Source organism: Gymnogyps californianus, chromosome 14 (assembly GCF_018139145.2).
Source record: "Gymnogyps californianus isolate 813 chromosome 14, ASM1813914v2, whole genome shotgun sequence".
Taxonomy (NCBI): Eukaryota; Metazoa; Chordata; class Aves; order Accipitriformes; family Cathartidae; genus Gymnogyps; species Gymnogyps californianus.
In genome coordinates, this window is record NC_059484.1 from 15,208,440 (window position 1) to 15,234,656 (window position 26,217).

Sequence of the window (26,217 nt, forward strand, 5' to 3'; positions counted from 1 at the left end):
ATCCCCTCATATCCTGAGAAAGGGGAAAAAAAAAAAAAAGAAGAAAACAGGAGGGGGGGGCTTGAGGGGGGGAAAAAAAAAAGAAAAGAAAAGAAAAAGAAAACAGGGAAAAAGGCCAGAATTGAAAGCAGACACAGGGAGAGAGCAGCCCCTTCCCTCCGGTTTAAGGAGGCGAGAGCCGGGCGGGTCCGGGCTCCTTTTGTTTCCCGTTAGCCGGGCCCTCTCCGCTCCCCCTCATCGGCAGCCTGCGGCAAAACTCCCCTCTCCTTGCAGCCACTTGGGCCTCTCCTCCTTTTTTAAAATTTTTTTTTCCCCGCATCGCGCTCGTCTGCCGGGCTTTAATCGCAAGTTTTGCTCTGCAAAGGGTCCCGCAGAGGGTGGAGGGAGGAAGTCGGAGGGACTCCGCTCCTCATTGGCGAGGCAGCCTCCCCCTTCTCCTCCTCCCGAGGTCTCTTTTATTTATACACGCACACACACACACGCGTGCACATCCCTCGGCCCCGGGGCTTTGCTCCACGCTGGGGCCCGAGGTGGCCGGACCCCCTCCCAGGTGGGCCGGGGGCTGCCCAGGGCGCTGCTGAGATGCACTAGAGGAGCAGGGCGAGGGCTTGGCTGCAGCCCAGCCCTGGCACAGCCTTGCCTCTCCTTTTCAGTTTATTTTATTTTTTTTTCCCCTCCTCCCCTCCACTTCATTTCTTCCCTCTCTTTCTCCTTTAAGTGGAAAAGCCTTGCCAGCTGGGGAAGGCTGGGAGGGCAGGGAGAGCCTCGGCAGGCAGCAGATAAAGAGTGCGGAGGAGGAGAGGAAGGAATTTCGGGGCGGCCAGCGCCCGTGGGACGTGCGGCACAGGCGCTCGCCCGGTGGGACCCTGCCCAAGGTAAGTCCTCGCGTCGCCCACCCGGGTGCTGGCTCGCCCTCCCGCTCTGCTCTGGCTCTCCAGCTGGGAAACCTCACGCTGGAGGTGGTACGGACCCCAAGGACCCTCTCCTTGAGCCAGCCCGGTTGCTCTGGAAGGGGCTTTGCTCCCCTGGGACTCCTGTTTTGGGCTGGCACTCCAAAACGCCCTGCCAAGCCCTGGGGAAGTGATGTTTGGTGAAGAGCGGCTGAGCTCTGTGGCATCCCATGGGAAAAGCCATCCCGTCAGCTCTCGCCAGATCCTGGACTGGGATGGCTGCGGGGAGTCAAGGCGACGCTGTGGCTGTAGGGCAGGAGGGGGGACCCCGCTGCAGCGGGAGCGGGGCCCAGAGGATGTCTGCTTCTCCATGGGGAGCTCTCAGTCCTTCCCTGGATCGGGAGGTTACCCTGGCTCTCCCAGCCCGGTGGCTGTGGGAGGGCTGGGATGTGTGTGGGGAAGGGGCTGCTCACCGTCCCCAGCGAGACATCTTTTAGAGGCGTGAGTGTGCCCCACTGCAGAGCAGCGTCACTGCAGCATTAGACCGTCCGAACACATCCATGGTCATCCCTAAATGCAGGGTGCTCCTAGGACCACGCCGCTTCGGTCTGTGCCCTTGACGAGACTCCTGTCCCCGTGGGCCAGGCCAAGGTGGAGAGGGACGTATGCAAGCCCTGCTCAGGGCCTGTGCCCTGGTGTGCTGGGTACTGGAGGAGGGAGAGCCTGGTAAAACCCTTCTAGGCATGGATGTGAGCAACCACTCTGCTGTCCCAAGAGCCCAGGAGCTGAGGGCCTCCAACAGGCTGGAGCTGGTCTGGAGTGAAGCTGTGCTGACTCAGGCAGCCCCGACAGCCCGGGACAGGGGGTTGCATGACCTGCGGGGCTTCGGTGCTCACACTGGGACCATTGTGGGCTCAGAGCATCCAGCTCCTGCACTCACCTGCCGACAGAGAGACTTTCAAAGCAGGACTTGTGGTGGAAAGGGATGTTGTGCTGCTCCATCCTTGTGCCAGAGCACCTGGGGCTTCTGCTAAAGCAGTGGGCAAATAGCTAAAAGTAGTCAGTTTGGCATGCAAACCCTGTTTGCAGGGGCTTGGCAGTCCCAAATCTTTTCAGAGGGTCTTCCATCGATGACAAGGACCAGCAATGTTGAGCCCCAGTGCTCCCCAGGGGCCATTGAGCTGTTGGTTGAAGGGTCATTTCCCCCTCAACTCCTGCAGGACAAGGTGTCTGTGCACCCCATGCTCTCGGGAAAGGGGCACGTTTCATTCAGGTAGCCGGAGCCAGTGGCAAAGACGCGGCTCTGCCTGGCAGAGGGCACTTGCTGGGCTGGCTTGGAGGGGGAGCCACCAGGTAGGCACCCGGTTGGCAGCCAGCCCTGGGCACGGTCAAATCACTCCTTGACATTGATGTCACCCAGGCTCAGGTGTGCTGTGGCCCCCGTGGCAGTCACCAACCCTGGGCAGTGTCCCTGGGTGCAGGAAACACCCCCAAGTCAGGCGGTGCATCAAGAGGGGTCAGTGTTTTGGAGAAGCATCAAGTCCCAGCGACCCATTTGCAGCATGCAAAGGGCTTTTCTCTCTCCCTAAAACCAGCTGTCCCTTCCTCCAGCTCAACAGCATGGAGGGTTCTCGCTGAAGGAGCAGGCGGAGGGACCGCAGCCACCCAATTACCTGCCCTTGGCTCATCTCCCGCATCCCCGCACAGGGCTGGGGGTTCAGGGTGCCCGCAGTCTGAACACAAGCACAGCCAGCTGTAATGCTGCAGCCACGGAGAAGTTAGCCATGGCTTGTTGTCCAAAGTCCTGGGCATTTCTAGCGGAATCCTGCAGGGCTCTGGCCTGGGCTTGGTCCTCTGCAATCTCTACATTAACTGCCTGGGCAACAGACGAGCGCACACACTAAACTCTGGGCTGGCACCAAGCTGGGTAGGCAGCTGGTGTGCGGGCAGATCGGAGCACGGGAGGATCCCAAGGGCACCGGGAGGAGTCCGGCATCAACCAGGCAACAGGAAGCTGTGACAGCATGCTGCTGTTAGGAAGGAAACGTTAAATGGCTGTGCGTGATTTTGGGAGCTAAGAGCCCAGGCAGCTTGTACAGCGGGAAAGGATCTGGGGGCTATAGTGGACACAAACCAGATTGCAGCGTGGTGCGGGGAAACCCGTAGCTCTTCCCGTGGGATGCGCTGAAAGGTGCACAGCTGGAGGCAGCGTCAACAGGCAGGGTGGAGGGACCGGGCCGTCCACAGCAAGTGATGCCGAGCGCTTCAGCAGGGATGCACACGGAGTGGAAACGCTCGGGGAGAGCAGGGAGGGTGATCAGAAGCCCAGAAGAGGCTGCAGAGGACTGGCGGAAGGGTTGATGGGGCTCGTTGGTTATTGGTTGTTGTGGGGAGGTAGCACACACTCTTCATGCATGGGAAAGGTCATTGCAAAGAAAAAAGTTAGCTTTTAGGGGAAATGTCTGTAGGTTTAAAGACATGAGGCTGGGTGCCTTCAGCCCCACAGGTTTCAAAGGACATGTCAGGCAAACCTCTGGCTGGGGAGATGTGGGCACTGCAGCAAGGCAATGACCCCATGATTTCTTTCAGCCTCATTTTTGATGGCTCTGTGACAGGATTTCCAAAGTCTTCAGAACAACATTGTTAGGAAGAAAAGAGCACTGAGCCCTTCTCCAAGACTAGGGCAAGACGAAATTGTCTTAGTGAGCACCAGAGGAAAGCTGAGGTTAAGAAATGCTCTCTAGCTGCGAGAGCGATGCCGTGCAAGAAGAGACCATGTTGGCTGGCCGTGGCATCACCTGAATGACGGACAGGTATGACCGGCCGCTGCCGGGGGATCCGGGCAGGGACTTCTGCGCCCAGCTCCACCCTGGGGCCAGGCAGTCCCCCAAGGTCTCATGCTGAAGCGGGATGGGATTGCAGTGGTGTTCATAGGGTCAGGCTCCGGCGAAGCGTCTTCCCGGGATGCAGCAGCAAAGGGCAGGGAGCAGAGGACCCGCACAGTGGCCGAATCCCGTGGGAGCGCAGCTGCCGGTGCTGGGCCCTTTGGCCCAGAGCTGAAGGGAGCTGGGGACCATGCGAGCTCGGGGCTGGCTGGACACATCCTATCCCTGTGAGGGAGGATCCGAGCTGAACACTTCGTGGAGTTTGTTTGTTTGTACTTTAACCAAGGGAAAGAAATCCCCTGGAGAGGAGCTGCAAGGGGAGGGTATAGACCGGGTATTGTTTCCTGAGAGGCTGGAGCGGCTCCAGGAGGCTCCTTCCGCTCCGCCAGGCAAATTGGACATAACGAGGCTTGTTTCAGGGGTGGCTCTTTCCCCTCCTCCTCTCCCCAGTTGCCTAATTAGGCTCCCCGAGCCAAGTGCACCTCTGCCCTGCTCCACTCCCACTGGGACACCTCCTCCTGGAAGTAAAGTGCTTTCCCGGCACCACAGGGAACACAGAGCAGACCCAGCCGGGAAAGGGACAGGGACACGTGATGGGGATGCACAGAGGGGTGCTGGGATGGATCACGCACTGAGCAAGGGGGTCCCATGGGTCCATCACCCCGCTAGCCTGGTAAGCAGGAGACGTACAGCGATGCGCTGCCCCTCACACCCTGCTTTTTCATTGTCCCTGGGCGCACACCCGGGATGCAGGCTGTGGCATGCCCTGGTCTGTGTTTGTACCCTTCTCCTGCAACCACCGACTTGCAGAGCCAGAGGACCGTGGTGTGGAGAGCCTGTGCAGGGAGCAGGGAGCTCACAAAAGCTCCCACAGAAAGGCTGCTGCCAGGAAAGCCAGGTTGGTGTAGTGTGAGTGGTGTATGCCCTGCACCCATGGATGGACTTGTCCTCTCCAGGGCATGCCTGCAGGGTCACCAGCTCATCTGTCCAGGTCTCTGCTAACACCCATCCTATGCTCTTTCCCAGGCTCAGCGAGAACCAGTGTGTGATGGGGCTTGCAGGAGGCTGTGGGGTGCAAGAGCAGGAGCAGGGAAGGGTTGGAACGTGCAGGGATATAACCAGGGCGCTGCGCTGGCTGTCAAACCCTGGGCTGCAAACCAGGAGACAGATGGAGTAGGAGGTACCTTCTCCCTGCTATGGAAGGGGACTTCTCAGCACGTCCCCGTGGGCAGCACCAGGGCTGCTCGGGGGGACGAGGCTCCCAAAGCAGGCAGGAGACAGGCAAGCCTGCCCCTCAGTGCGAGGCCCCATCCTGCCGTCCCTCTGCCTTCCCCCTTCTGGCCCGTCTACCATGCAAAAGAGTCTGTGACTGAAATCTTAATGCTACCAAGACACAGTAATTGGCACCAATTAAATTGCTACATTCATGTTTGAATTGCTTTAACTGGCGAGACACACTGTCTTATTTATACAAAAAAATATGTTTGCTTGTGGGTTTGTCTGAACCAGGGCCAGCAGAAAATACACCATTTCGAGCCCCGCTCTCTGCAAGCGCATTCTCCGCTCGCAAACTGGAAGTCACCTCGGTTTCAGCCTTTGCTGAGCAAATGGTTGCAGAACAGAAACCCCGCTTTCCTCAGGGCCGAGTGCTGCCGGCATTGCGAGAGGGGTCCCCTCCTCTCTCCCTGCAGGCAGCTGCCAAGTTTCCCTCTCCAGCCTGGGAGCTGTTAAGGAGAATATGGTCTGATTCAGGAATTCCTGGTGTGGGGAGCAGGACTCGGTGCCCATTTTAAAGCTGCGCTCAGGGGAGGGCAGGGGGTGCTGGCAGCTGCCAGCCCCGGCGCCGCGTCCTGCCTCGGCTTCTCCTCCGGAGGATTTGTGGGGTTCTGGGGGCAGGGGCTGTTTGCAGAGCATGGGTGCAGAGGGGTACTGATTTTTGCTCCATGACTGAGGGGAGAGGAACCGCTGGAGGTTATAAAGGACCCTGCATGCAGGATGGCAAGCACAGCTCATGCTGCCTGGCCAGAGCACGTAGGAAGAGGTTATCCAGAAGGGAGGCATCCCTTGTGCAACCTGCAGATGCACAGGGAATGTGTTGGCTTTCTGCACCCCCTGCTCCAGGAAAGCTCCATCGCTGCCCCCAGGTCCTGCTGTTATATGGAGGTGGGGGTCAGACCCTCGCCATGTGCGATTGCCTGCTGGGGGTCTGACCCCAGATTGCCAGTGGGCAGGAGGGGAGGCATGGGAACGAGGGTGGCTGTCGCCAGCACTGCAGTTCGGCTGTCTTTGCAGTCCTGGCGCTGGGTGCCAGCACCCTGGTCTTCCTGCCCCACAGGTGAGCTTATGGAGGAGGGGGCAGGATCAGCCCCCGGCACCAAGAGCTGCACTAGCAGCTGCATTTTGCTCCCTCTCTGGAACCCAGAAGTAGCAGGGCCAAATCAAACACAGCCCCCCTCTGAAAGCAGCCTCTGCCCTTTGTACCCCAGTACTACCTGGTCCCATCCTCTCCCACCCTGGCCACAGTGCCAGGCTCCTATCCGGGTCCCACAGATGGACAAAGGGTGCCCTGACCGCAGAGCTGGTGAGCGCCTAATCCTGGCCACGAGAGCCTAAAACCCCAGAACAAAGTGATTAAGCTCGGGTCCCTCGCAGGCAGCCGAGAAGAGAAGAGCCGATGCATCCACGCAGATTATCTCCTCCTCCCCGGCAGATCCATGTCTCAGGAAAATTTTCAGAGGAGGATCAGATTGCTCATCCTTTGCTGGGATGTGGGGCTGGTAAGACCACAATGCTCTGACTGCTCCTGGGGCTTTGCAAAGCCCCTACATCCTACTAGGGCTCAGGATGGCTCTTTTTCTCCTCCTGCCTCCATCCCCCTCCCCTCGCAGCGGATGATTAGCGGTTAATTAGAGCCAGCCGGGACCTTTGGCTCCAGCCCTGGCCCCACCATAGCAGCCACCCTTGAATAGCAACCATGAGCAGGTGAAGGAGATGCCGACGTGCTGGGGACTGTTTTCCTCCTCGCGTATACCTTAGCAGAGTGCTTCCTTTGAATCGCTGTGGGAAGGCAGACACGGCTTTCTAGCAGCCGCGGCACAACAGCGAGGAAAGCCCTGGGGGTGCCAGGACATGAGGTGAGCAGCCAGGATGGTGCCCGACCCTTGGTCCCACATCCCCTGCTTCCCCTCTCCACTCTGGGGGGCGGTGGGAAAAAGCAGCAGGCGAGCGGATGGGCTCTGCTCAGAGAGGAAAGCCCCATCCAGCCCCACATGCTCGGGAGCTGGGACCCTCGAATATGCCAGTTTGGGGGTGGAGGGGCCAGAGAGCTCTCTGAGTCACTGCTGCCGGCCAGCCCTGAGGCTTTGCTACCCGGTTGGAGGGGCAAGCGGTGAAGCGATGCAGGGAGCTGCGTGGGTCCTGGCCTGTGGTTTGGGTGCCCTGCAGCCACATTCATAACTCGCATTGCTCACATGCTCGTGAAGCAGCGTGGTGTGTTCTCCCGAAAATGTCATTGCTGTCAGGGGCAATGGAGAAGTTGGGGGACGGTCATGGGCAGCCCTGGCTGGGCTCTGTTGCATCCTTTAGAGCATCCTGCTGGAGAAGGGCACTGGGAAAGGCTGAAACGCTCCCAAGGGGCACATTTGTGCCTCCCCTGGGTGGTCATCACACTGCAAGGGGTGAGCCCCAAGGCTGAACAGAGCCCTGCTCCCCCCCCCCAGCGTGAGCATCCCCAGTTGTGCACACCAGACTTCAGGGCTGCGCTCCAAAACACTGGCCAGCCCTGAGCACCACCACAAACCAGTCCCAGCACCACCACAGGCCAACCCCAGCATCACCATGGCTCTCGCACCCATCAGCTGCCCGAGGGAGACCAAGGTGGGCAGGATTTGGCCAGGGCGAGGAGCGGGGTATGCAGCAAGGGACAGCCAGGCGCCGCATTGGCCTTGCCCAGCACGTGGCAGCCATGCCTCCCAACACCCCCATCCCTCCTTCCCTGGCCCCAGGTGAGCTTTGGTTCTCGCCCAGGGTTTTCCCACAGCCCTGGCCAGGCTCTGGGGAGCAGCGCCGCCGGCCCCGGGGCCCGGCCTTTCCTCCGAAAGCGGAAGCGGGGGAGCATGCGCGGCCGAAAGGGCCACGAATACCAACACTCGGGGCTGGGGGATTATTTATAACGCTGGCACCTCTCCAAACAGATGTTTCGTTTTATTTTGAACTTGCACTAAATAGGTCACTCGTTTCCTCCATCTCCCATGGGCTTAAAATGGAGGGGGAAAGCGGGGGGGATTAGGGGTGAGAGAGCGGGGCTCGCCATGGTCCCACGTCTCCCTGTGCCCGCTCATCACAGTGATGCGTTGCGGAGAGCCCATGGCTGGAGGTTTGCTGGATCACATGCGTGGACGTCACAGTCCCCCTGTGCTCGGAGAGGGAGGATGGCCACAGCCGAAATGGGGCTGCGTGGGGCTCACCACCCCACCCCATTCCTCACATGGCTGACCCCAGGGCTGCTGAATCATGCCACTGGGGCTCAACGTGGACTCGTCATCCTCCCTGGCAGCCTCCCCCCCTGCTTCGGAGTCACGGTCCTCATTTTTGGCTTTCTGACAGATGCTGTCAAAGCCCACGATAGCCCGTGGCAGGCTGGCCCAGAGGAGGCTGGCTGTGCTAGCTTATGTCCTGCTGACTGCTGCAGGACCAGCGCCCTCATGACCACACAACCACCTCCTCCAGGTGCCACCGAAGCTGGGGACCAGGATCTGGGGTCCTGGGCAGGGGCTCCAGTCACGCCAGCCCCGTTCTCTGCAGCAGAGGCAGGCAGGAGAGCCATCCCCACCTGTGGGCACGGTGGCCCTGAGCTTGTACTGCCCCAGAGGTGGCATCTGCCCCTGCTTTGACCATCTCCTAGAGAGCTTGGTCCACACCAGGGTTGTGGCTTTAATTACGTCTTCACAGACCAAGGAGCTCTGGCAAAACCGCTCAGAGGGTTCAGGCATTTGCAACGCTGCCTGTGAGTGCTTGTAAAACCTCACCTCTGCGTGACTAAAAGAAACCCCCAAACCCAGGCATGCTGCAAACTGGCACCCAGGGCTCTCAGCATCCCTTGGTCTCACCAGCGCCTCGGTAAAGCCTCAGGACCCCCTTGGCGCTGGCAGGTGGCCAGGCGAGGAGGGTTTTGCCCCCAGGCGTTCATCCCTTGGGCAGGGATGGCCTGTGGGACCCCGGGGACTCCCCAGCCCCTCTGCTCCTCAGCCTGGTTTCAGATTTCCTACCTCTGCGTTTTATCAGCAGCTGTTTATGGGCCTTGAGACGACAGGCTCCCCATGTGTGTGCCCTGCCTAATTCTAGCCATGTGCTGGGAAAAAGAAAAAGGGCTCTGTGATGATAATCTGGCCTGTGAGTAAACGCGGTGTCATGGGAGCCAAGGGACCCCAGAGGAGAGATGTTGCAACTCCGGGCGGTTCCAGCCGAGGGGAAAAAAAAAAGAAAACGCTCAGTTTTATTTAGATTAAAGGGTGGGAAAGAAGCAGTCGCGGAGGCCGGGGGGAGGGTGGCAGAGGAAAACAGGACAGGCCAAGGAGTTTCACTGCCGGACAAGCAAGGTTTGGGTTTCAGGGGTCGCCAGCCTTTGCTCAGGGAGCTCTTTGCCTTCAAAAGCGGGGGACGGTGCCCCCCTGGCCAGGAGAAGCCCTTGCTCCCTGGCTGCGAGCGGCATTGATCATGGGATCCATACGGAGCTTTTTTTATTGCATACGGGCACCCATGATCTCACTTAATGACTCAGATGCGCTTAGACAAAGAAGAAATAAAGTATATTTTACTTCCCGCTAATTTGCACCAGATGTCCCTGGCCTGCTTGGCAAGACAGCGGGGCCGGCAAGCATTGTGGGAGCGCCTGGAAGCGCAGCCCCAGCAAGAAAAGGGGCTAGAAATAGAAAGCCAGAGGAAGAGAAAGGACCGGCGGCTATGTGAGAGGCCTGGCTTCGCTTCTCCGCTCCTTCCTTCGCCATGGTCGTGCTGCCGCCAGCCGAGATGCTCTCGCGGGCTGGGCCGGCGGCCAGCACCTCTGCCCAGCATCGCCGGAGCAGGGAGGCTCAGGCAAGGGGAGCACGGCCGGGGGAGAAGAGCAACATGGGGCAATGGATGCAGGAATTGCCCCTGGAAATGCAAATGGGGTTTGCTGAGAGGAGGCTGTGCACCCCGATTTCCAGCAGACAGCACATCCCCTTGCTGGTGATCGATGGTCTGTAGGGACCAGAGCTCCTTCCAAGGTGGCTGTTAGGGCAGTCATGGCTGTTCTCCCCCTCCCCGGCATGCTGAGCCATCCCCTTCCCTATGCACCAGCTTTGCAGGCTGGTTCCCAGCTCCCACAGCTCTGGGGGTGCTTGCGGGACCCCCATACTGGTTCTCCGCAGGGTATTAGTGGTTGTGGAGGAGAGACGAGAAACGTGGTCTAGGCAGGCTCAGGAGGAGGTCAGTGGATCAGGAGGGTCTCCTTGGCGTGGATGCCCATCTGTGTAGATCTCCCCTGGTTTAAGGCAGTTGCAGGGCTAGAAATGGCCCCGTCCCACATGACCAGTGCTTGGGGATGGGCAGTGCCATGTGATGCTCGTGCCAGCAGTGGCTGCCACGCATGCCAAGATGCTCTGCCGTGAGCACTGCACTGTCCACATGCTGGGAGCAAGCGTAGAGGGAAGGGGGCTCAGAGGTGTGGCAGGGCACGCCGAGCAAAGTCAAAGGAAATTCTTGCCTTGTTACCTAATAATAGTCAAGACTGAGCCCACACAACATATTTTGGGCATTAGCAAAGGCATCTTTGGCTTACTAGCATCCTTAAACAAGAGATAGGTCTGGAGTGGGGGAACAGTAATAAATCAATAAGGTTTGGTGATGCTTGAGCTTCTTAGCAAGGCACTGCAAAGCGGGGAGGAGTGGCAGAGATGGCTGAAGGAATGGTCCTCCCTAAATACAGGTGGGACCATCCCCAGCAGAGGCTGGATGCAGCTCTTCCTCATATCCAAAACCCTGGGCGTAGCCCTGCTCCCGCTGCAGAAATTCCTGTCCAAGTTCATCAGCCACAGAGGCATCAGTCCCCGGCCGCTGCTCGCAGCAGTGAGCGGGGGAGTGGGAGAGGAGGCGGAGGAGAAAGCTCAGCTGTCATCAGATTTGGGATGCAGGAGAAATGGGAGCGGGCTGCTCTGGAGAAGCTGTGAAGTCATGAGATGGGGAATCATGAGACTTGAATCCCGGTCCTGGCGCAGCCGTGGCCCAGCCGCGTGGCCTTGGCCGTGCCGTTTGACCTCTCTGTTCTGGCCCTCTCGCCCGTGTCTTGCCTGTGAGAACACGGCTCTGTGGGCCATCAGAGCCCGGTGTGCCCTCTGCACGGCGCTGCTGCTGCTGAGGGATGTCGGGGTGCCCCCGTTTATCCCATCGCCCCATGCAACGTGCTGCAAAAGCACGAGGCTAGAGATGCTCAGGCAGGCTTTCAGCGGTGCCTGGCCCCAGCCAGCTATGGGATGCTTTCGTTTCACCAGTGTGGCAGTGGACTGGGAAACCCGACAGCCCCGGAGCTGGCTCAGCTCTCCCTCGTCTCGCCTGCAAATGCCGCTCGCTGCTCTCAGCGTCCGGAGGAGGAGAGGCCACCGGGGTGCATTCCTACAGCCACGCGTGCAGCGCGCCGGCCGGGCTGATGTGATTACAGAAGAGAGATAAGGACAGACAACGTGGCTGTGTCACCAGGCAGAGACGGTCGCCTGTATCTGTGTCTCGTTTGGACTCAAAACCCTCCCAGACGTTCACGGTCCCGTGGTGCCCAGCTCCTGGCCTCGCTGGGCAGCAGCGTGGACGCGAGCAGAGACGCGGCGTGCGAGCTGGCGGGGAGCCGTCCTCCCCCGCGGTGCTCAGCAAAGGCCCAGTGTGGCCCCAGGGACCCGAGCCCCCAGGAGAGCGCAGCCACCCCACGGGCATGTGGGGCTGAGTGTGGGTGAGGGGCTGCATCGCCCAGCCAGCCCGGCCTCTCTGTGAGCCAGCTGACCTCCTGTCTCCTCTCCCAGTCAAATTCCTCTTTTAGAATAATAAACAGTGCGGCTCAAGAGAAAAGCTCCCTGCCCTGCTGGGCCAGGGATGGCTTGCCTTCGCATCACGGTGCTGGGGAGGGACAGAGGGAAGGTCTGTACCCGTGCTGGCGGGGAGGAGAGGATGGTGAGGGGTATAATGTGGGGATGGAGAGCTGGGATTTCAATGCGGCGGCTGCAAGGTGGGAGGCTGCCACAGAGCTGCAGGGCTGAGTGAAGGGCGCTGGATGTGGCATTGCTGCAGGACCTTCCTGGCCTCCAGGCATGTGCCAGGATGGATGGAGGCAAATGGTCCCATGGCTTGAAAATGTTCAGGTCCTGGCCCGTGGGAACGATGTAGGAGTCTGAGGGCTCCGTGGCACCCTGCTCACCCATAGGGCTGGGAGGAGACAATCCAAGGCAGCTGAGCATTGTGTAAGTGCCTGTGTTTGGGTCCCTGGGTGGGATAACGTCTGGGCGCCTGCTTTCGGATCACTGAGTGGGGCTGCACCCACCTCAGCTCCTCTTTGTCTGGCACTCATAGGGTGCACCTTATTGCTCTTGCTGAGAACAAAAGCTGAGATTGAGGAGGGAAACAACAAGTGCTCTGAAGGCTGGCAGTGAGCTGGATGCGTTTGCATCCCTTGTGAAACGCCTGTGTGCACCCACATGTGCAAGCACACATGTCTCTGTGACAGGGAGAGGAAGGTTTGTCCTTCTGCTAGCCAGGCTCTGTGTGCGTTCTGCAGGACAGGCAGAGCTCAGCATCTCTGAGCGTGCCTCTTGCCCTGGCCAGAGCAGACAAACAAGGGAGAGGTCACCACTCTTTCCGAGACGTTGCCACCCTCCCACTCTGCTTGGGAAGCATCTCCAAGAGAAATGCCTTTCTGCAAGACCAGCAGCTTTATTAAAACCAGCTATGAACACAGGGGAGGCAGCCAGAGGCAGCAGGCGGAGGCTGCAGGGCTCTCACTGCTCGCTGAAGCAACACCCATGCTAGCCTAGCACCAGCACCCACCCGCGTCCGGCTCCTCGGCTCTGGCAGAGCAGTGGTGTGCCCCATCAGTGATCCTGTAGAGATCACTGGTGGAGTGAGGGACCTGTCTGTGTGGGTAGGGGAAGCCAAGATCTTGCCTGCAACAGAACTAACAGTGACAGCCATGAAGTTGGACAGGCAGCTAAAAGCTGGGCATGAGCTTGGGAAGACCTTAGCTGCTGGCAGGCAGGTATTTGGGGTGGGATGGATGAATACAGCCTGGCTTGTGCATGCAGGCAGGGAGGGGTGAAAGGAGAGGATCCCAGTTGTCCTTACAACCTTGACCATTGAATAATGGATGAATCACACACCTCTGTAAAGGAGAATTGGGAAACAAAGCTAATTGTTCTTATGGCAGTGCCTTGGGGGGCAGCGAGATTAGGTTGTCCATCCTCCTCCTCTCTCCTGCAGGCTCGTGCTCTCTGAGGGTGGGTACAATGAGGTCACATTCATTTACAGCCTGAATTTCAGCTCGATCCTTTCATCCTACCCACCCCCAGCTCTTCCCCATAAGTGCTCTCATCCCCTCTGGCAAATGCAGAAGAGAGAAGGAGTCACGGATGGGTTTTCTGGAGGGGGGAGAGGGAAGCTGCTGAATAAGCTGGAGACCTGGAAGGATTTGCTGGTAGATCAGACTTTTGTTGAGCCAAAGCAAGAGAATAATAAAAACATCTGACAAGCGCACGTCATTTAAAAACCATTTCCTCCTTAACATCAAGCAGACCAGGAGGCCACTCCAGGGCCAAGAGGCAGCAGAGCCGCTCAGTAAGAGACGGTGCCTGGGGCCAGGTCAGCAAGTCCAGATTGCCACTAGCCGTCCTTGTGCCTGGTGAGCAGCTCCCCAGAGCACTGTGCGAGCATCACGGGGTCTTCTCCTCAGGGTCTGCCTTGGGAGCAGGTTCAAAATGCCTCTTGCGCTGGGAGAGGGGAGGTGGCCCAGTGGCAGGGCAGGAGCTCAGCCCCAGATTGCAGCGTGGCTGAGCCATGAAGTTCAGCTCCATGCGGGAGCATCCCCAGGTTCAAGACTACTGAACTCATTTCCCCCCCAACTTTGTCCAGGCACAGAGGAAACCTTTTGCCCTTACTCTTCCTCTTGTTAGCTTCTTCATTTTGTTTTTCCAAAATACTCATCCTCATCCCTGCAGGTGTGATGTTACCCCATTATACGGGGGACAGACCCCACTGCTCTTAGGGAGCTCTGGCCTCATCTCTTCTGGGCTCTCGGTTTGCACTAGGGAGGGCTGAAAATGCTTGGTGGAAAAGATTCCTTGAGAAATATTGATAAAAGGGTTTTTTAACTAAAAAGCCCTCTTAGATATTCCCTTAAATATATATATTTAAAAGTTAAATGCAATAAACTCAGTTTTTTGTGGAGTTTCTTTGAGCTTGTTTTACTTCATTGGAAGGAGCAGAAAATGCGGGAGGATCTGTTTTCTAGCAAGTTTTATTTCACTGGGACTGAGGGAAGCAAAAACTAAGGGAAAAAAAGGCAAGCAGTAGAGCAGAGGGAGGGAGGAAGGCAGGGCTCTGCAGCGGAGGGAGCGGCATTTCAAGCAGAGATGAGCAAGAGTTGATACAACTGCTGGAGCCTCCAGCAAAATCCCTGTTTACCAGTGGGAGATGCCTTAGAAACAGCTCCTTCTGCAGATCCAGCGTGAGGGGGAACCAGCCCCCCCGCCAGGAGGGGAAGGCTGAAAACTGGAAAGAGGTGGGAGTTTCTGAGGTGGAGAAGGGAGCCTGGGGCTCAAGTGGGGGCTCGGGGACCCCCCTGCCCGGGGTGGCCAAGGGACCCCTCCTCTGCCGGCAGTGCTGCGCTCATCCCGCTTTGCTCTTGGCAGGATACGGCCACCGAGCCACGGAGCCCGCCATGCTGCGCCCCTCTCTGAAGACATCTCTCTGGCTCCTCATCGTCACTGGTGAGTGCTGTGGCTGGGGAGGATTGGGCCCTACGTGCAGGATCGGGCCGTGCGCGGGGATGCTGCCCTGGGATGCTCACTCCAGGGCAAGGGGGAGGAAAGGGGCAATGCCGTGGGGAAGCACAGGGGTGCACAGCGCGCTCCAGGTACATCTATGCCTCCTAATGACTGGGGTCCATGGGCTTATGCCGACCCAATCCTATGGCGGGGTGGATGTAAAGTCCCCACCTGCTTCATGCTGATGCACAGCTGGGTGGAAGAAGGAGGAGACCTTTGCAGAGGGAGCACTGCCCCGTGCGCTCAGCCCTTAGCAGAGACCCGAGAACCCACCTTAGCTGGACGTTATGGACACCCCCACAGCAGGAAGGATTCGGTCAGACCACATATATACAACAACCCCCCACAGCAAGGCAGCAGGGCACCTGGCTGCATCTGGGCTGTTTACAGCATTGCTGCGAGTCCCTGGGGGCTGTCCCCAGCTGCCCTGCCCACCCATGGGGACACTGGAGAGGAGCACATGTCCCAGCCCCACTGGGACATCTGGGCAAAGGGTGAAGCAAGGAAGCTGGGAGAGACACGGGGAGCCATTCAGGAAGACCTTGCCTGCTCTATTGCTTCCAAAGGATTTCCTGCAAGGTTTTGCTTTCATTCTTTTTTCACTTTCTTGTAAACTGACATTGTTTCAGCCTAGTCTGTGTCCCATCTGACACTGTCCCTGTGGAGAGGCAGCCAGCAGAGCAGGCAATTGCCTCATCTCCTCCTCTCCCCTTGCCCGCTAAATGCATGGCCTTTCCAAGCCTTTGAAGGTGCATCTGAGACCTACCTCTGCCTTTACAGAGATAGGCTCATTTTGGGGTCAGCAGTACTATCTATACTGTCAGCTCCCCAGGCCATCTAGACCAGCTCACAGGATGCGTAAAAGCCAAGAATGTGAGCAAATATGTGGGGGAGGCCTAGGTCACCCCCATTTCCAGCCCTGTCCTCACCAAGGATGCCCCTTGGGCTGGTGCAACAGCATCGCAGCATGGCTGCCTCCCAGCACAGCCCTGTTCACACCCACAGTTTCAATGGGTGCCCCAAATCCCTCCCAAGCCAGCCTTCTGCTCCTCACCGCCCAATGACACTGGGCAGCACTGGGTGGCACCGAGGGTGCAGTTACCTTGCAGAAAGGTTGGACGGGGGTACACATAGTTAAAGCATAAAATGGGGGGTTCTCCACCCAGCATTGCCACAGACAACATGGGCAACTTTGAATATTGCTAAACCCCGTGATGTCTTATTTCCTGTGCAGTAAGGGTTTCAGGAGGTACAGGGAATGAAGGATGACCCACCAAGGTCTAGGTTGACAGGACATTTCTGAGGAGAGCATGTGTTTGTCAGTGGTGGCTACGCCAAGGAGGACAAATCCAGGAAGGTTATTTTTCAGTGTAAAGGCTGACACTACAAACCAAATATATTGGCATGAGGTTGTGCTCCACTGTGCTTCTCCTTGGATTTCAGAGGAATCCAATTTGATCTCATCTCCCTCCTCTCCCAGGTCTGCTGGAGGTAACGTCCGGGGGCAGCAGGCTGCACATCGAACCCGAAGACACTGAGCTTGTACTCGGCCTCCACAGCACCTTCTCCCTCTTGTGCTATGGGGATGGCGCTCTGGTCTGGGAACGGGAGGGTCAGCCCCTCACCGCCTCGCTGGAGCACAGGGATGGTGTCTTCATCAGCAATCTCACGCTCAGGAACGTGACGGGCCGTCACACTGGGGAGTACACGTGCACCTACAGCCCTGACCAGGCTCCAGAATCAATGGAGAGGAAAGCCCTGTACATCTACGTTCCAGGTAGGGGACAGCATGTCCTTGTCTCTGCATTTCCACAGGGTTTAGCAAACAGGAGAAAGAGTGCTTTGAATTATTGTTCTGTCTCCAAGCACCCAGCCTCCGAAAATCCTTCCTCCCATTGCAGGAGAGCCCTCATGGCAGGTCATCTGGCTGTGGCATGTCATCTGGCTGTGGCGTGTCTCTGGTATGCCTCATCATGGGAGAGGCCCATATGTGGTGTGTTGGGACAAGTGGTGGGGGAGGCAATGACAGCTCTACTTTGCCATGGGGAGTAAGGGAAGAAGCATCCCACCTGTCTGGAGACGTAGCCCTGTGTTGGAGCAGTCCTGGAGGAGCACAGAGCAGCCCTGGTTCAGCTTCAAGCAGCTTTCTGTAACCAGTGTTCCCTCTCTCCCACAGATCCCTCCCTAGTCTTCCTCCCCACAGTCACCTCCGAAGAGCTCTTCATCTTCATCACGGGCTACACAGAGGCCGTCATCCCATGCCGCGTGACCAACCCGCAGATGCAGGTGACCCTCTATGAGAAAAAGGTGGAGAACCCCATCCCAGCTGCTTATGACCCACAACAGGGATTCAAAGGCTTCTTTGAGGATAAGACCTATTTCTGCCGGACAATCGTGGATGACCAGGAGATGGATTCAGACACCTTCTACGTCTACAGGATCCAGGGTGAGCTGCCATTGTCTTAGCATACCTGTGTACCTGCTGTGGTTGTTCCTTCAGCCCAATGGCAGGAGACAGCAAAGCTCTCCCCCTGTCTCCCTAGCGATGCCCCTGATCAATTCGGAGGCTGGATTTAGTCCTGTCTCCATTATAGAATGGGTTCTGCCATAGTGTCAGCTCCATCCCTCAGGGAAGAGACTTTCCAGTGGACCAGTACACCCGGGATAAATGGGCTGGGTGCCCACTCATCCCTTCCTTCATTATTCATTCCTTTCTTTCACCTTTCCCACAGTCTCATCTGTGAACGTCTCCATCAGCGCAGTGCAGACCATAGTGCGTCAGGGAGAAAACGTTACCCTGATGTGCACCGTGAGCGGCAATGAGCTAGTGAACTTCAACTGGGATTATCCACGCAAGCAAGTGAGTGCTCCAGCCCCAGCCCAGATATCCTATGGCAATCACTCGTCAATATCCTAGGTGAAGCTTCATAGGAAGCTTCACCCCATGGCAGAAGCTGTGGGATGCTGCTGTTGCCACACAGGGAGGCTTGATGGGGACATCCTTGGGTTAAGGCTGGCTGTCTCAGTGGCCTCTGATCAGTGCATGTTCCCTGTCCCTATGGCAGCCAGACTGGGGTCCTCTACCCCCTCCTCCTCCCTCCCTGTGAGCCTGGCTTTGTAGCTCCAATGGCAGAACATGCTCTTGACTTCTCAGACCATATCTCCTGTCCCCGTTGTGCAGGCAGGGAAGGCTGTGGAACCAGTGACCGACTTCCTGCCCGGATCCACCCACGAGATCCGCTCCATCCTCATCATCCAGAACGCGGAGCTGGAGGACAGTGGGACCTATGTCTGCAACGTCTCCGAGGGCTACCATGAGAAAACAGACCGGAAAGACATCACAGTCCATGTGATCGGTGCGTTGCTGCCCACGCGCCCAAAGCCAGCGAACCACGTGGGCGTCCAGGCAGGATGCCCCAGGGTGACATCCTCTTCTCTCTGCACGGCCTCCAGCTCTCTCCCCTCCTCGCCTCTGCCCTAACTGACCATGGCAAAAAGCCAGCCCTCACCCCATGTCACCCCTGCCCTCTTCTTGGCTTCAAAGCATCCCAAATCTCCTGCCATGGCTTTTGTGACCCTTTTAGACACTTGCGGGTATGGGTAAGAGCTCTTTTGCACTGTGCAGGGCCAAAGCGATGTGAGGTCATATTGTCACCTCCCATCTGCATCTGTCCTTCTTTCGTGTAATTTGAGGGAACCTGCCCCATCTCCACAAGATAACAGCCTTTTCCCAGCATGCTGCCTGCCCCATGAGCTACTCTGCTCCAGTGTGGCTCTGCACCCACTCTCCCCTCGGACACAAGCCTGAAGCCTTGAGGGACGGGTCTGGGGCTGCCCACCACTTCTGGGTGTTTGGAGTGTTTTGTTCCAGATCCATGTTTGTCCAAAGGGCTGGAGAGGGGGTTGTTTCTCTTTCTGACCCCCCTGTTCCTCCTGCCCCCTCTCAGAGCATGGCTTTGTGCGCTTCCACACCCGCCTGCCCAGCACGGTGTACGCCGAGGTCCACAAGAGCCGCACCATCCAGGTGGAGGTGGAGGCCTACCCACAACCCAGCATTGTGTGGCTGAAGAACAACAAGACATTGACCATGGAGAGCAGCAGCGAGTTCACCATCACCAGCAGGAACCTGTCAGAAACCAGGTGAGGGCCCATCATTCCTCACTGGGGTGCAGGGAGGGGATAATTCACAAAGCAACCTCTAAATTGCTGGTCGGACATGGCTGGTGGTTGAATGCCTTTCTGTGAGTGGATTTCGAGCATGCCTCAGATGGGTGGGAGCTGGTTGCCTCTGAGCATTGTCAGTCCCTAGGTACCTTCCCACACCCATCACTCTGGGACTGTGTCTCCTCCAGGTACCAGACGGCTCTGGTGCTGGTGCGGGTGAAGCAGGAAGAAGGAGGATTTTACACCATCCGGGCTTCCAATGAGGATGATGAGCAGGAGCTGTCCTTCCATCTGCAGATAAATGGTGAGGATGGGCATGCAGACATGGGGCTGAGGAGTGTGGGGGCAGTCTCAGGGGATGGCTCCATCCTTTGCCACAGGACCCTCAGGCTGAAGCCCTTGTGCCTCTGACTACAGCTCCGGAGCGGTTTTGATTAAAGGAAGAGCATTCAAGCAAGAAACATGCTCATTGGAAATATCTCACACTTGGTCTCAGAGCAAGGGGGACAGGGAGGCAGTGCAGACACCAGCAGCTTGGCCAGACACCAGGGCATGAAGCCCTGGCCCAAGGTAGCAGATGCAGAGATGACTGCACAGCTCTGATGTCCAGGACTTTCCCCTGTGCTCACCTGTGCTCTCCAAGCAAGCTAGATGGGGGCAGGTGTCCTCCATAACCCCCTCAAACCTTTCTCTTTTTGCTGTTAGCTTTCAAAAATAAAACACAATTGATGTGGCAAGTCCTACCTCACTGTCTCCTCACCCCCAGGCCATGTTAGGGGTACAGTGGAATCACATTCCCCTTCCATCCTGCAGTCAGAAAGGAGGATTAATTCTCATCACTGTCTCTTGGTTTCAGTGCCAGCCAAAGTGGTGGATCTCAAGGAGAACAGCAGTGCCAGCAGTGGGGAGCAGACTGTAACATGCTCTGCTGAAGGCATGCCCCAGCCGGAGATCAGCTGGTCTACTTGCAGCGACATCAAATGGTAAGTGGAGTGATGGAGCTCATGGGAACAGCTGGACTTACATTTATTAGAATAATAGACTATTATTTTATTGTATTCTGCTGGCCCACACGCCCAGGCATCCCATGATGGCGTGTGGTCCCAACTGCCTCTCAGGTGCCTTTATCCTCCCCTGGACCAGGTGCAGCACCAAGGGGCAGCCCACCCGGCTGCTGGGGAACGAGTCCACAGAGATCGGTCTGCAGACCAACACCACGTACCATGCGGAGTTGCAGGTGTACCGTGTGAACAGCACCCTGCAGCTGCACAGGGTGGACGAGCCCCTGCTCCTGAGATGCACCGTGCAAAACTTCCTGGGCACCAACTCCCAGGACATCACTCTGGTCCCACACGGTGAGGGCTGAAGGAAGTGTTTGAGCCAGTGGTGTGGAGCTAGACTTTTCTCTCCATGTCTCCAGCCTGGAGGTGCTGAGAGCCAGGACTGTCCTCTGATGACTGCAGTCCTCAGAGGCAGGAAACCTGGGTATTTCTGCCCAAAACGAAGCCTCCTTTGGGTTGAGCAGGAAAGGCTGCTCCAGGAGGAGTCTGGAGCCCTTATGTCCACTGGCCATGGACATCCTCTTCCCACCACTGGCAGGGTCATGCCTCCAAGGAGGCAAGATGAGAGTGCCTGAGCAGGTCCCCAGTGTCTTGTTATTAGCCCGCGGGTCACTAGATGGTGCCACGGACTCGAACATCCATACGCTGAACATCCCAAATATGAGGAAGGATGGTCTAAGCCCAGGCCCAGAGCTGCCAGCTCTCCCCCAAGAAAACCAGCCCCTCTAGCTCCTTACACCCTCTCATGGTCAAGCCTCTCCCAAGGCAGCAAGCCCTTCAACAGGCTGTAACAACCCATCACCCCGTTATCCCTGGGGTGCTGGCCCTGCAAGTGCTGGGCAGGAGAGGACAGGGACTGCCCCCATCCAGAGGAGAGCTCAGGGTTGATGTCTGGGGAGGGAGGCATGTAGCAGGAGGGCGACAGTGGCTAGAGGAGAGAAGGGGAAGGGTGCAGGGACCCCTCTGCGCTGCTGTCCCCTCCTTTCCCCAGGGTACTCAGGCCATGCAGAGGTGGAGGAGTCTGACTGCTGTCCCTGTTATCGTTGTAGCCTTGCCATTCAAGGTGGTCATCATCTCTGTCATCCTGGCCTTGCTGGTCCTCACCGTCATCTCCCTGATCATCCTGATCGTCCTGTGGCAGAAGGTAAAAGAGGAGAGTGTTCCCAGGCTGCCACAGTGGTACCCCTGTGTTAGGGTGGCTGGGAAGAGCAAAGCTGTGAGCTCCTGCTGGCATGGGCTTGATGATGTCCCACCCTGCCAGGGTCCATGGGCCTCCATCAGTCTCTGCATGCCCCTGGCATCTGTAGGCAAGATGGAGAATGAGGCAATGGCTGCAGGGACCAAAGACTCCCTAACAAAGCCCATCCACATCCCCCATGCCCTCTCTGACCCTCAGCTTCTCAGATATCTCTTTTCCCTTTGCTCCCCTTTCCAGAAACCTCGTTATGAAATCCGCTGGAAGGTGATTGAGTCAGTCAGCTCCGATGGGCACGAGTACATCTACGTGGATCCCATGCAGCTCCCTTACGACTCCAGCTGGGAGGTGCCCAGGGACAAGCTGGTGTTAGGTAAAGGCTCCGCAGATCCCGCTGATGGACTCCTGGGGTCCTGGCTGTCTGGGGGTGATAGGTTTGGGATCTCCAAAAGAGACCAACCCAGAAAAGGCACAGAGATCCCTGAAGATACGATGTGGTCCTGGGACAGAGGGACCATCTGGGACCACGGTGGGAGGCCAGCTGCCCCTTTGGCATGAAGCACTGGGTTATTCCTGGCTATCCTTTCTTGCAGCTGGCAGCTCCTTCCCTTCCCAGTCAGATGGAAACCCCAAACATCAACCCCAAACATCATAGCTCACGACCACCTCCATGCCCACCAGGATGACTGCAGCAAGGCTGGTGTGGTTTCAGACAGGGGACTTGTCTTTTCCAAGCTCCTCTCCTCACCTCTCCTCAAGGACCATCACCAGCTTTGTCTCCTCACTGTTTCTTTGCAGGACGCACTCTCGGCTCCGGCGCCTTTGGACGTGTGGTGGAGGCAACAGCCCATGGCCTGAGCCATTCGCAGTCCACCATGAAAGTGGCAGTCAAAATGCTCAAGTGTGAGTTGTCCCCACACCATACCTTTCCCCCATCCCAAAGCTGTGAGGCCAAACAGTGCCCATGTGCTCCCCTCCTTGCCCTGCCGCTAACACTGGCTCTTCCCAACAGCCACTGCCCGGAGCAGCGAGAAGCAAGCCCTCATGTCCGAGCTGAAGATCATGAGCCACCTGGGACCTCACCTCAACATCGTCAACTTGCTGGGGGCCTGCACCAAAGGAGGTAGCTGAGCCTCGGGCGCCTTGTCTCCTCTCCCTGCTGCCCTGCGCTGTGCTGAGGAGGAGAACTGTCCTCAGAGAGAATAATTCCTGTTTTCTGGTTCAGAATGATTCACCCTTCCCCTAGGAAAGCCTCATGGGTCTCTGAAAGCCTTTCTTTCCAACCTGATTGAAACTGAGAAGGCATGTTTCTGTTAATCCCCACCTCCCTTCCCAAACACAAATTTCGAATCCCAAAAATGCTTGGTACCAGAAAGATGGCTTTTCCCCCTGGCCCTGCCTAGATGTCCTGCAATCTGGTAATGTCCCTGTGGGATGAAAGTTGCTGCCCTGCAGAGCAAGCGGGGCCAAGGCAGGGCTGACGCAGGTGCTCTCTCCCACCAGGGCCCATCTATATCATCACTGAGTACTGCCGCTATGGGGACCTGGTGGACTACCTGCACCGCAACAAGCACACCTTTCTGCAGTCCTACGGCGAGAAGGCACGGCGAGAGGCAGAGGTGTACGGGAACACCGCCAAGGAGGACCATGTGCAGAGGTACCTGGAAAGCAGCACTCTCCTCCTCCCTGGTGCCTACCCCATCCTATCCCCCGTCGATGAGGGAGGCTGGTACTGCCAGGAAGGATACCTACATTTCCTCCAGACCAGTAAAATAAACGCTGGCCCAGCACTGGGACACAGCTGGCTGCTCTGTTACCTTGTGAGACCAGCCCATGTGCCAACCAGCCACCTCCAAACAGCTCCTGGCAGACAGGGAGCTAGCAGAGGCAATCTGTGTGTCCTGGAGGCTGAGTTTGCTAGCACACATGCTGGCTGCTCCATGCCAGTTGGGAATATTCCCTGGCATCATTAACTTTATTGGCATAACCATAGCTACACATTGAGTACAAAGACGAAGGCTTTTCCAACATGTCTTAACCCTTGGAGACCTCAGCTCTGCATTTTCAAGGCAGGTTGCGCTGCTACCGAGCCTAAGGGAGAAGTGCTAGAAGGAGTGCAGTTGCACAAGAGGTGCTACAAGGAAAGGGAAACGGTCCTTCGTCCGGTTGCAAGCTATAAGGGATGCAGGCACATCAGCACAGAAAAACGGTCCCATGGGAACTTAGAAAGCAGCATTTCCTTCCAGCACACCAAAACAATAGTAGAATAGAGCCGTGTTAGGACATCAGCACAGCTGCCCTCTGCACTTTCTGCTTGAAGGCAGCTGAGATCCTCCTAAGCACTAAGCACAGTCTCCCAAGCCCCTGGGGACATGCCCCACAGCTCTGGCCATGCAGCAGGTTTCCATTGCCCAGTGCTGGCACGTGGAAGGCCTCAAGATGCTGCTTCCCAGATGCAGTTGTTGCTCACTCAAGGGAGAGGTGCTCAAGGGTGCAGATGTTTGCTGATCCAAACTGGGAAGGTTTAACTGTGGACAGAGGTTTGTGTCCTGCCTGCTCAGTTCAGCCTTCTCCAGGCCAGTCCTGGCCAGCCTGGGAACACGCACAGCCAAGGTGGAGGGTTTTGCCTGCCCACTCTGGCTTGAGTCTCATGATCTTCTGCCCTGTGGGCGCCTGTGGAGCTGCGTGGCCCTGGCTCCCCTTCCTGCCCTCCCCAGTGCCAAGCTTGTGTGCTGAGCCAAGCCTGTGCGCTGAGCTAAGCCTGTGCTCTGCCAGGCAAGGTGAGCATGAGAAGTTTCAGCCTGTGGGCAAGGACACCTGGAGACCTGCAGGGGAATATGGCAGGCCTGTTTAAAGCTAGCGCTGAGGACACCTGAGCTGTTAGGTGGTGGAAGGAGGTCTCCAGTGCCATTTGCTCTTCTCTGCATGCATGATGCAGGGCTTCTTTCCCTGCTGTGTGGGACATTTCAGTGCTGGGGCTGAGAGTTCAGGAATTGCAGTCCCACAAATCATTGCCCCCATCCCCTCCATCTCCTCCTCTCCTCTGGATCTGAACAGCCTCTTTGCTTCCCCCCCAGTCACCTCTCCTTGTCTGTTGAGAGCGATGGGGGCTACATGGACATGAGCAAGGACGACTCCCTGGATTATGTGCCCATGTCTGACATGAAGGGTGAAGTCAAGTACGCTGACATCGAGTCCTCTAACTACGGCACCCCATACGAGCTGGACAGCTATTCCCCGTCAGGTAACAGCACAGCCACAGCGGGAGGGAGAGGTGCTTGCACTTCGGGGGCTGGATGCCTTTGCTTGCAGAGGTGGATGGTCCATATGGCAAAGGTCACCTTTGGGATGAGTCCAGCAGTGGTGGCAGATGCCCTCGTGATGGGAGCTCCCGGCTCTGTTCCTTTGTTGCTAGAGACAGAGCAATCCCCAGTGAGTCCTTCCACTGGCAGGCAGCCCACGAGTGTGCTGAGTAACGCCAACATCCATCTCTGCTTGCCCTCCAGCTCCTGAAAGAACAGACCGGGTGACGCTGATAAACGAGTCTCCACTCCTCAGCTACATGGACTTGGTGGGCTTCAGCTTCCAGGTGGCCAATGGGATGGAGTTCCTGGCTTCCAAAAATGTACGTATGCCGGCTGGTCCACAGTGCCTGCAGCACTGGAGGCCAACAATGCTCTGCTGTGTCCTGTGGTCAGCTTCTGCTCACTGTCCCTCTGTCCATGCCAACCTCCTCGTGGGAGAAGTGGCCATGCAATTGAAGAGCTGCTGACCACTTCTCTTTGGAAACACAGCCCTGGGGATCAGCATGACTATATTTGCATGTGACAGCTAACCCTGGCTTAGATCGAGCTTCAGACCTCAAATTCCCTGACTCTGATCTCCTCCCAAGCCATGTGCAGCACAGCTGTGGTGTTATATCATCCCTATTTACCAGGATGACCAAACAGTGATAACCTCCCTGTGCTAAAGCACAAGCAGAGCTACTGCTCTCTATGGACACCCCTATTGCGCTACATGCTCTGAGCCCCCCAGGCCTCATCAGAAGTGCTTGTTTAGTGGAAAGTAAGCCACCACAGAGGACTAGGCTCTGGGATTTCCTAAGGTTTGGCTTAGCCCAGGGCAGGCAGTAATATAGTTGGACCATGTGAAACATCACACAGGGCAGGGCTAAGAGAAGGGGTAGGGATGGCATCAATAACGTGCAGAGAGAAATTCCTGGCTCTATGCCTCCAGCCAGACAGTCTGATCCCCAAAAGTGCACGGTCAGTGGTCCCCTGTGGAGCACAGAAGAGGAGCTCACAGCTTCCCACAGCTTCCCACAGTCACGCTTTACAGTGGCATAATATCACCGTGCTTGCTAGTAGTGTCTGGCAGGGTCTTGAGCAAACCTCAGGAAAACATCCAACATGCTGGCAAACCAGGAAGCACAAGCTAGGCTGGTGTAACTCTGATGTCTTCAGACTGCTGGATTGGATTGTCCAGACAGAGATGGAGACATCCCCTCCTTGCCAGTCCACCAGCCCCCTTGCTTGGTCCGGCCCTGGCAATCCCCTCTCTGCTGGGTTGTTCAAATTGCCCTTGCTGGATTTGTATGCCTACTGCTGTCATGGAGGTAGCAGTCCAGGCGAGCAGTGAAAATGTGGTAGCTCTGCTAGTGGCTTTGAGCCATGGTTGTCCCTAGAGGTGGAGGAGATGCCTCAAATGATGTGAGGTGACTCCTGTCCCTGAAGCCCCAGAAATGGGCTAGTGCTGGAGCTGGGCTGCTTCCTTGGGCTGTCTGGGGGCCCCTCACAGTGACAGTGCCCTGCCTCCCCCCTACAGTGCGTGCATCGTGACCTGGCTGCCAGGAACGTCCTCATCTGTGAGGGGAAGCTGGTGAAGATCTGTGACTTTGGCCTGGCGAGGGACATCATGAGGGATTCCAACTATATCTCCAAAGGCAGCGTGAGTACCAGGAGCCAT

At 57.3% G+C, this 26,217-nt stretch overlaps 1 protein-coding gene across 1 annotated transcript in view; it reads left to right on the forward strand.

Annotated features, from left to right (window-relative positions):
- The first annotated feature begins 629 nt into the window (after positions 1-629).
- Positions 630-26,217, forward strand: part of PDGFRB (platelet derived growth factor receptor beta) — a 34,360-nt gene continuing 8,772 nt past the window's right edge. The window contains exons 1-18 of the mRNA XM_050905110.1: positions 630-875; positions 14,698-14,775; positions 16,313-16,609; positions 17,009-17,278; positions 17,565-17,692; positions 18,014-18,188; positions 18,780-18,972; positions 19,185-19,300; positions 19,853-19,979; positions 20,140-20,351; positions 21,107-21,201; positions 21,493-21,625; positions 22,051-22,155; positions 22,265-22,375; positions 22,756-22,909; positions 24,330-24,496; positions 24,759-24,877; positions 26,077-26,199. Of these exons, the coding sequence (XP_050761067.1) occupies positions 14,727-14,775; positions 16,313-16,609; positions 17,009-17,278; positions 17,565-17,692; positions 18,014-18,188; positions 18,780-18,972; positions 19,185-19,300; positions 19,853-19,979; positions 20,140-20,351; positions 21,107-21,201; positions 21,493-21,625; positions 22,051-22,155; positions 22,265-22,375; positions 22,756-22,909; positions 24,330-24,496; positions 24,759-24,877; positions 26,077-26,199 (2,574 nt within the window). The 5' untranslated portion in view covers positions 630-875; positions 14,698-14,726. The remainder of the gene's footprint in view (positions 876-14,697; positions 14,776-16,312; positions 16,610-17,008; positions 17,279-17,564; positions 17,693-18,013; positions 18,189-18,779; positions 18,973-19,184; positions 19,301-19,852; positions 19,980-20,139; positions 20,352-21,106; positions 21,202-21,492; positions 21,626-22,050; positions 22,156-22,264; positions 22,376-22,755; positions 22,910-24,329; positions 24,497-24,758; positions 24,878-26,076; positions 26,200-26,217) is intronic.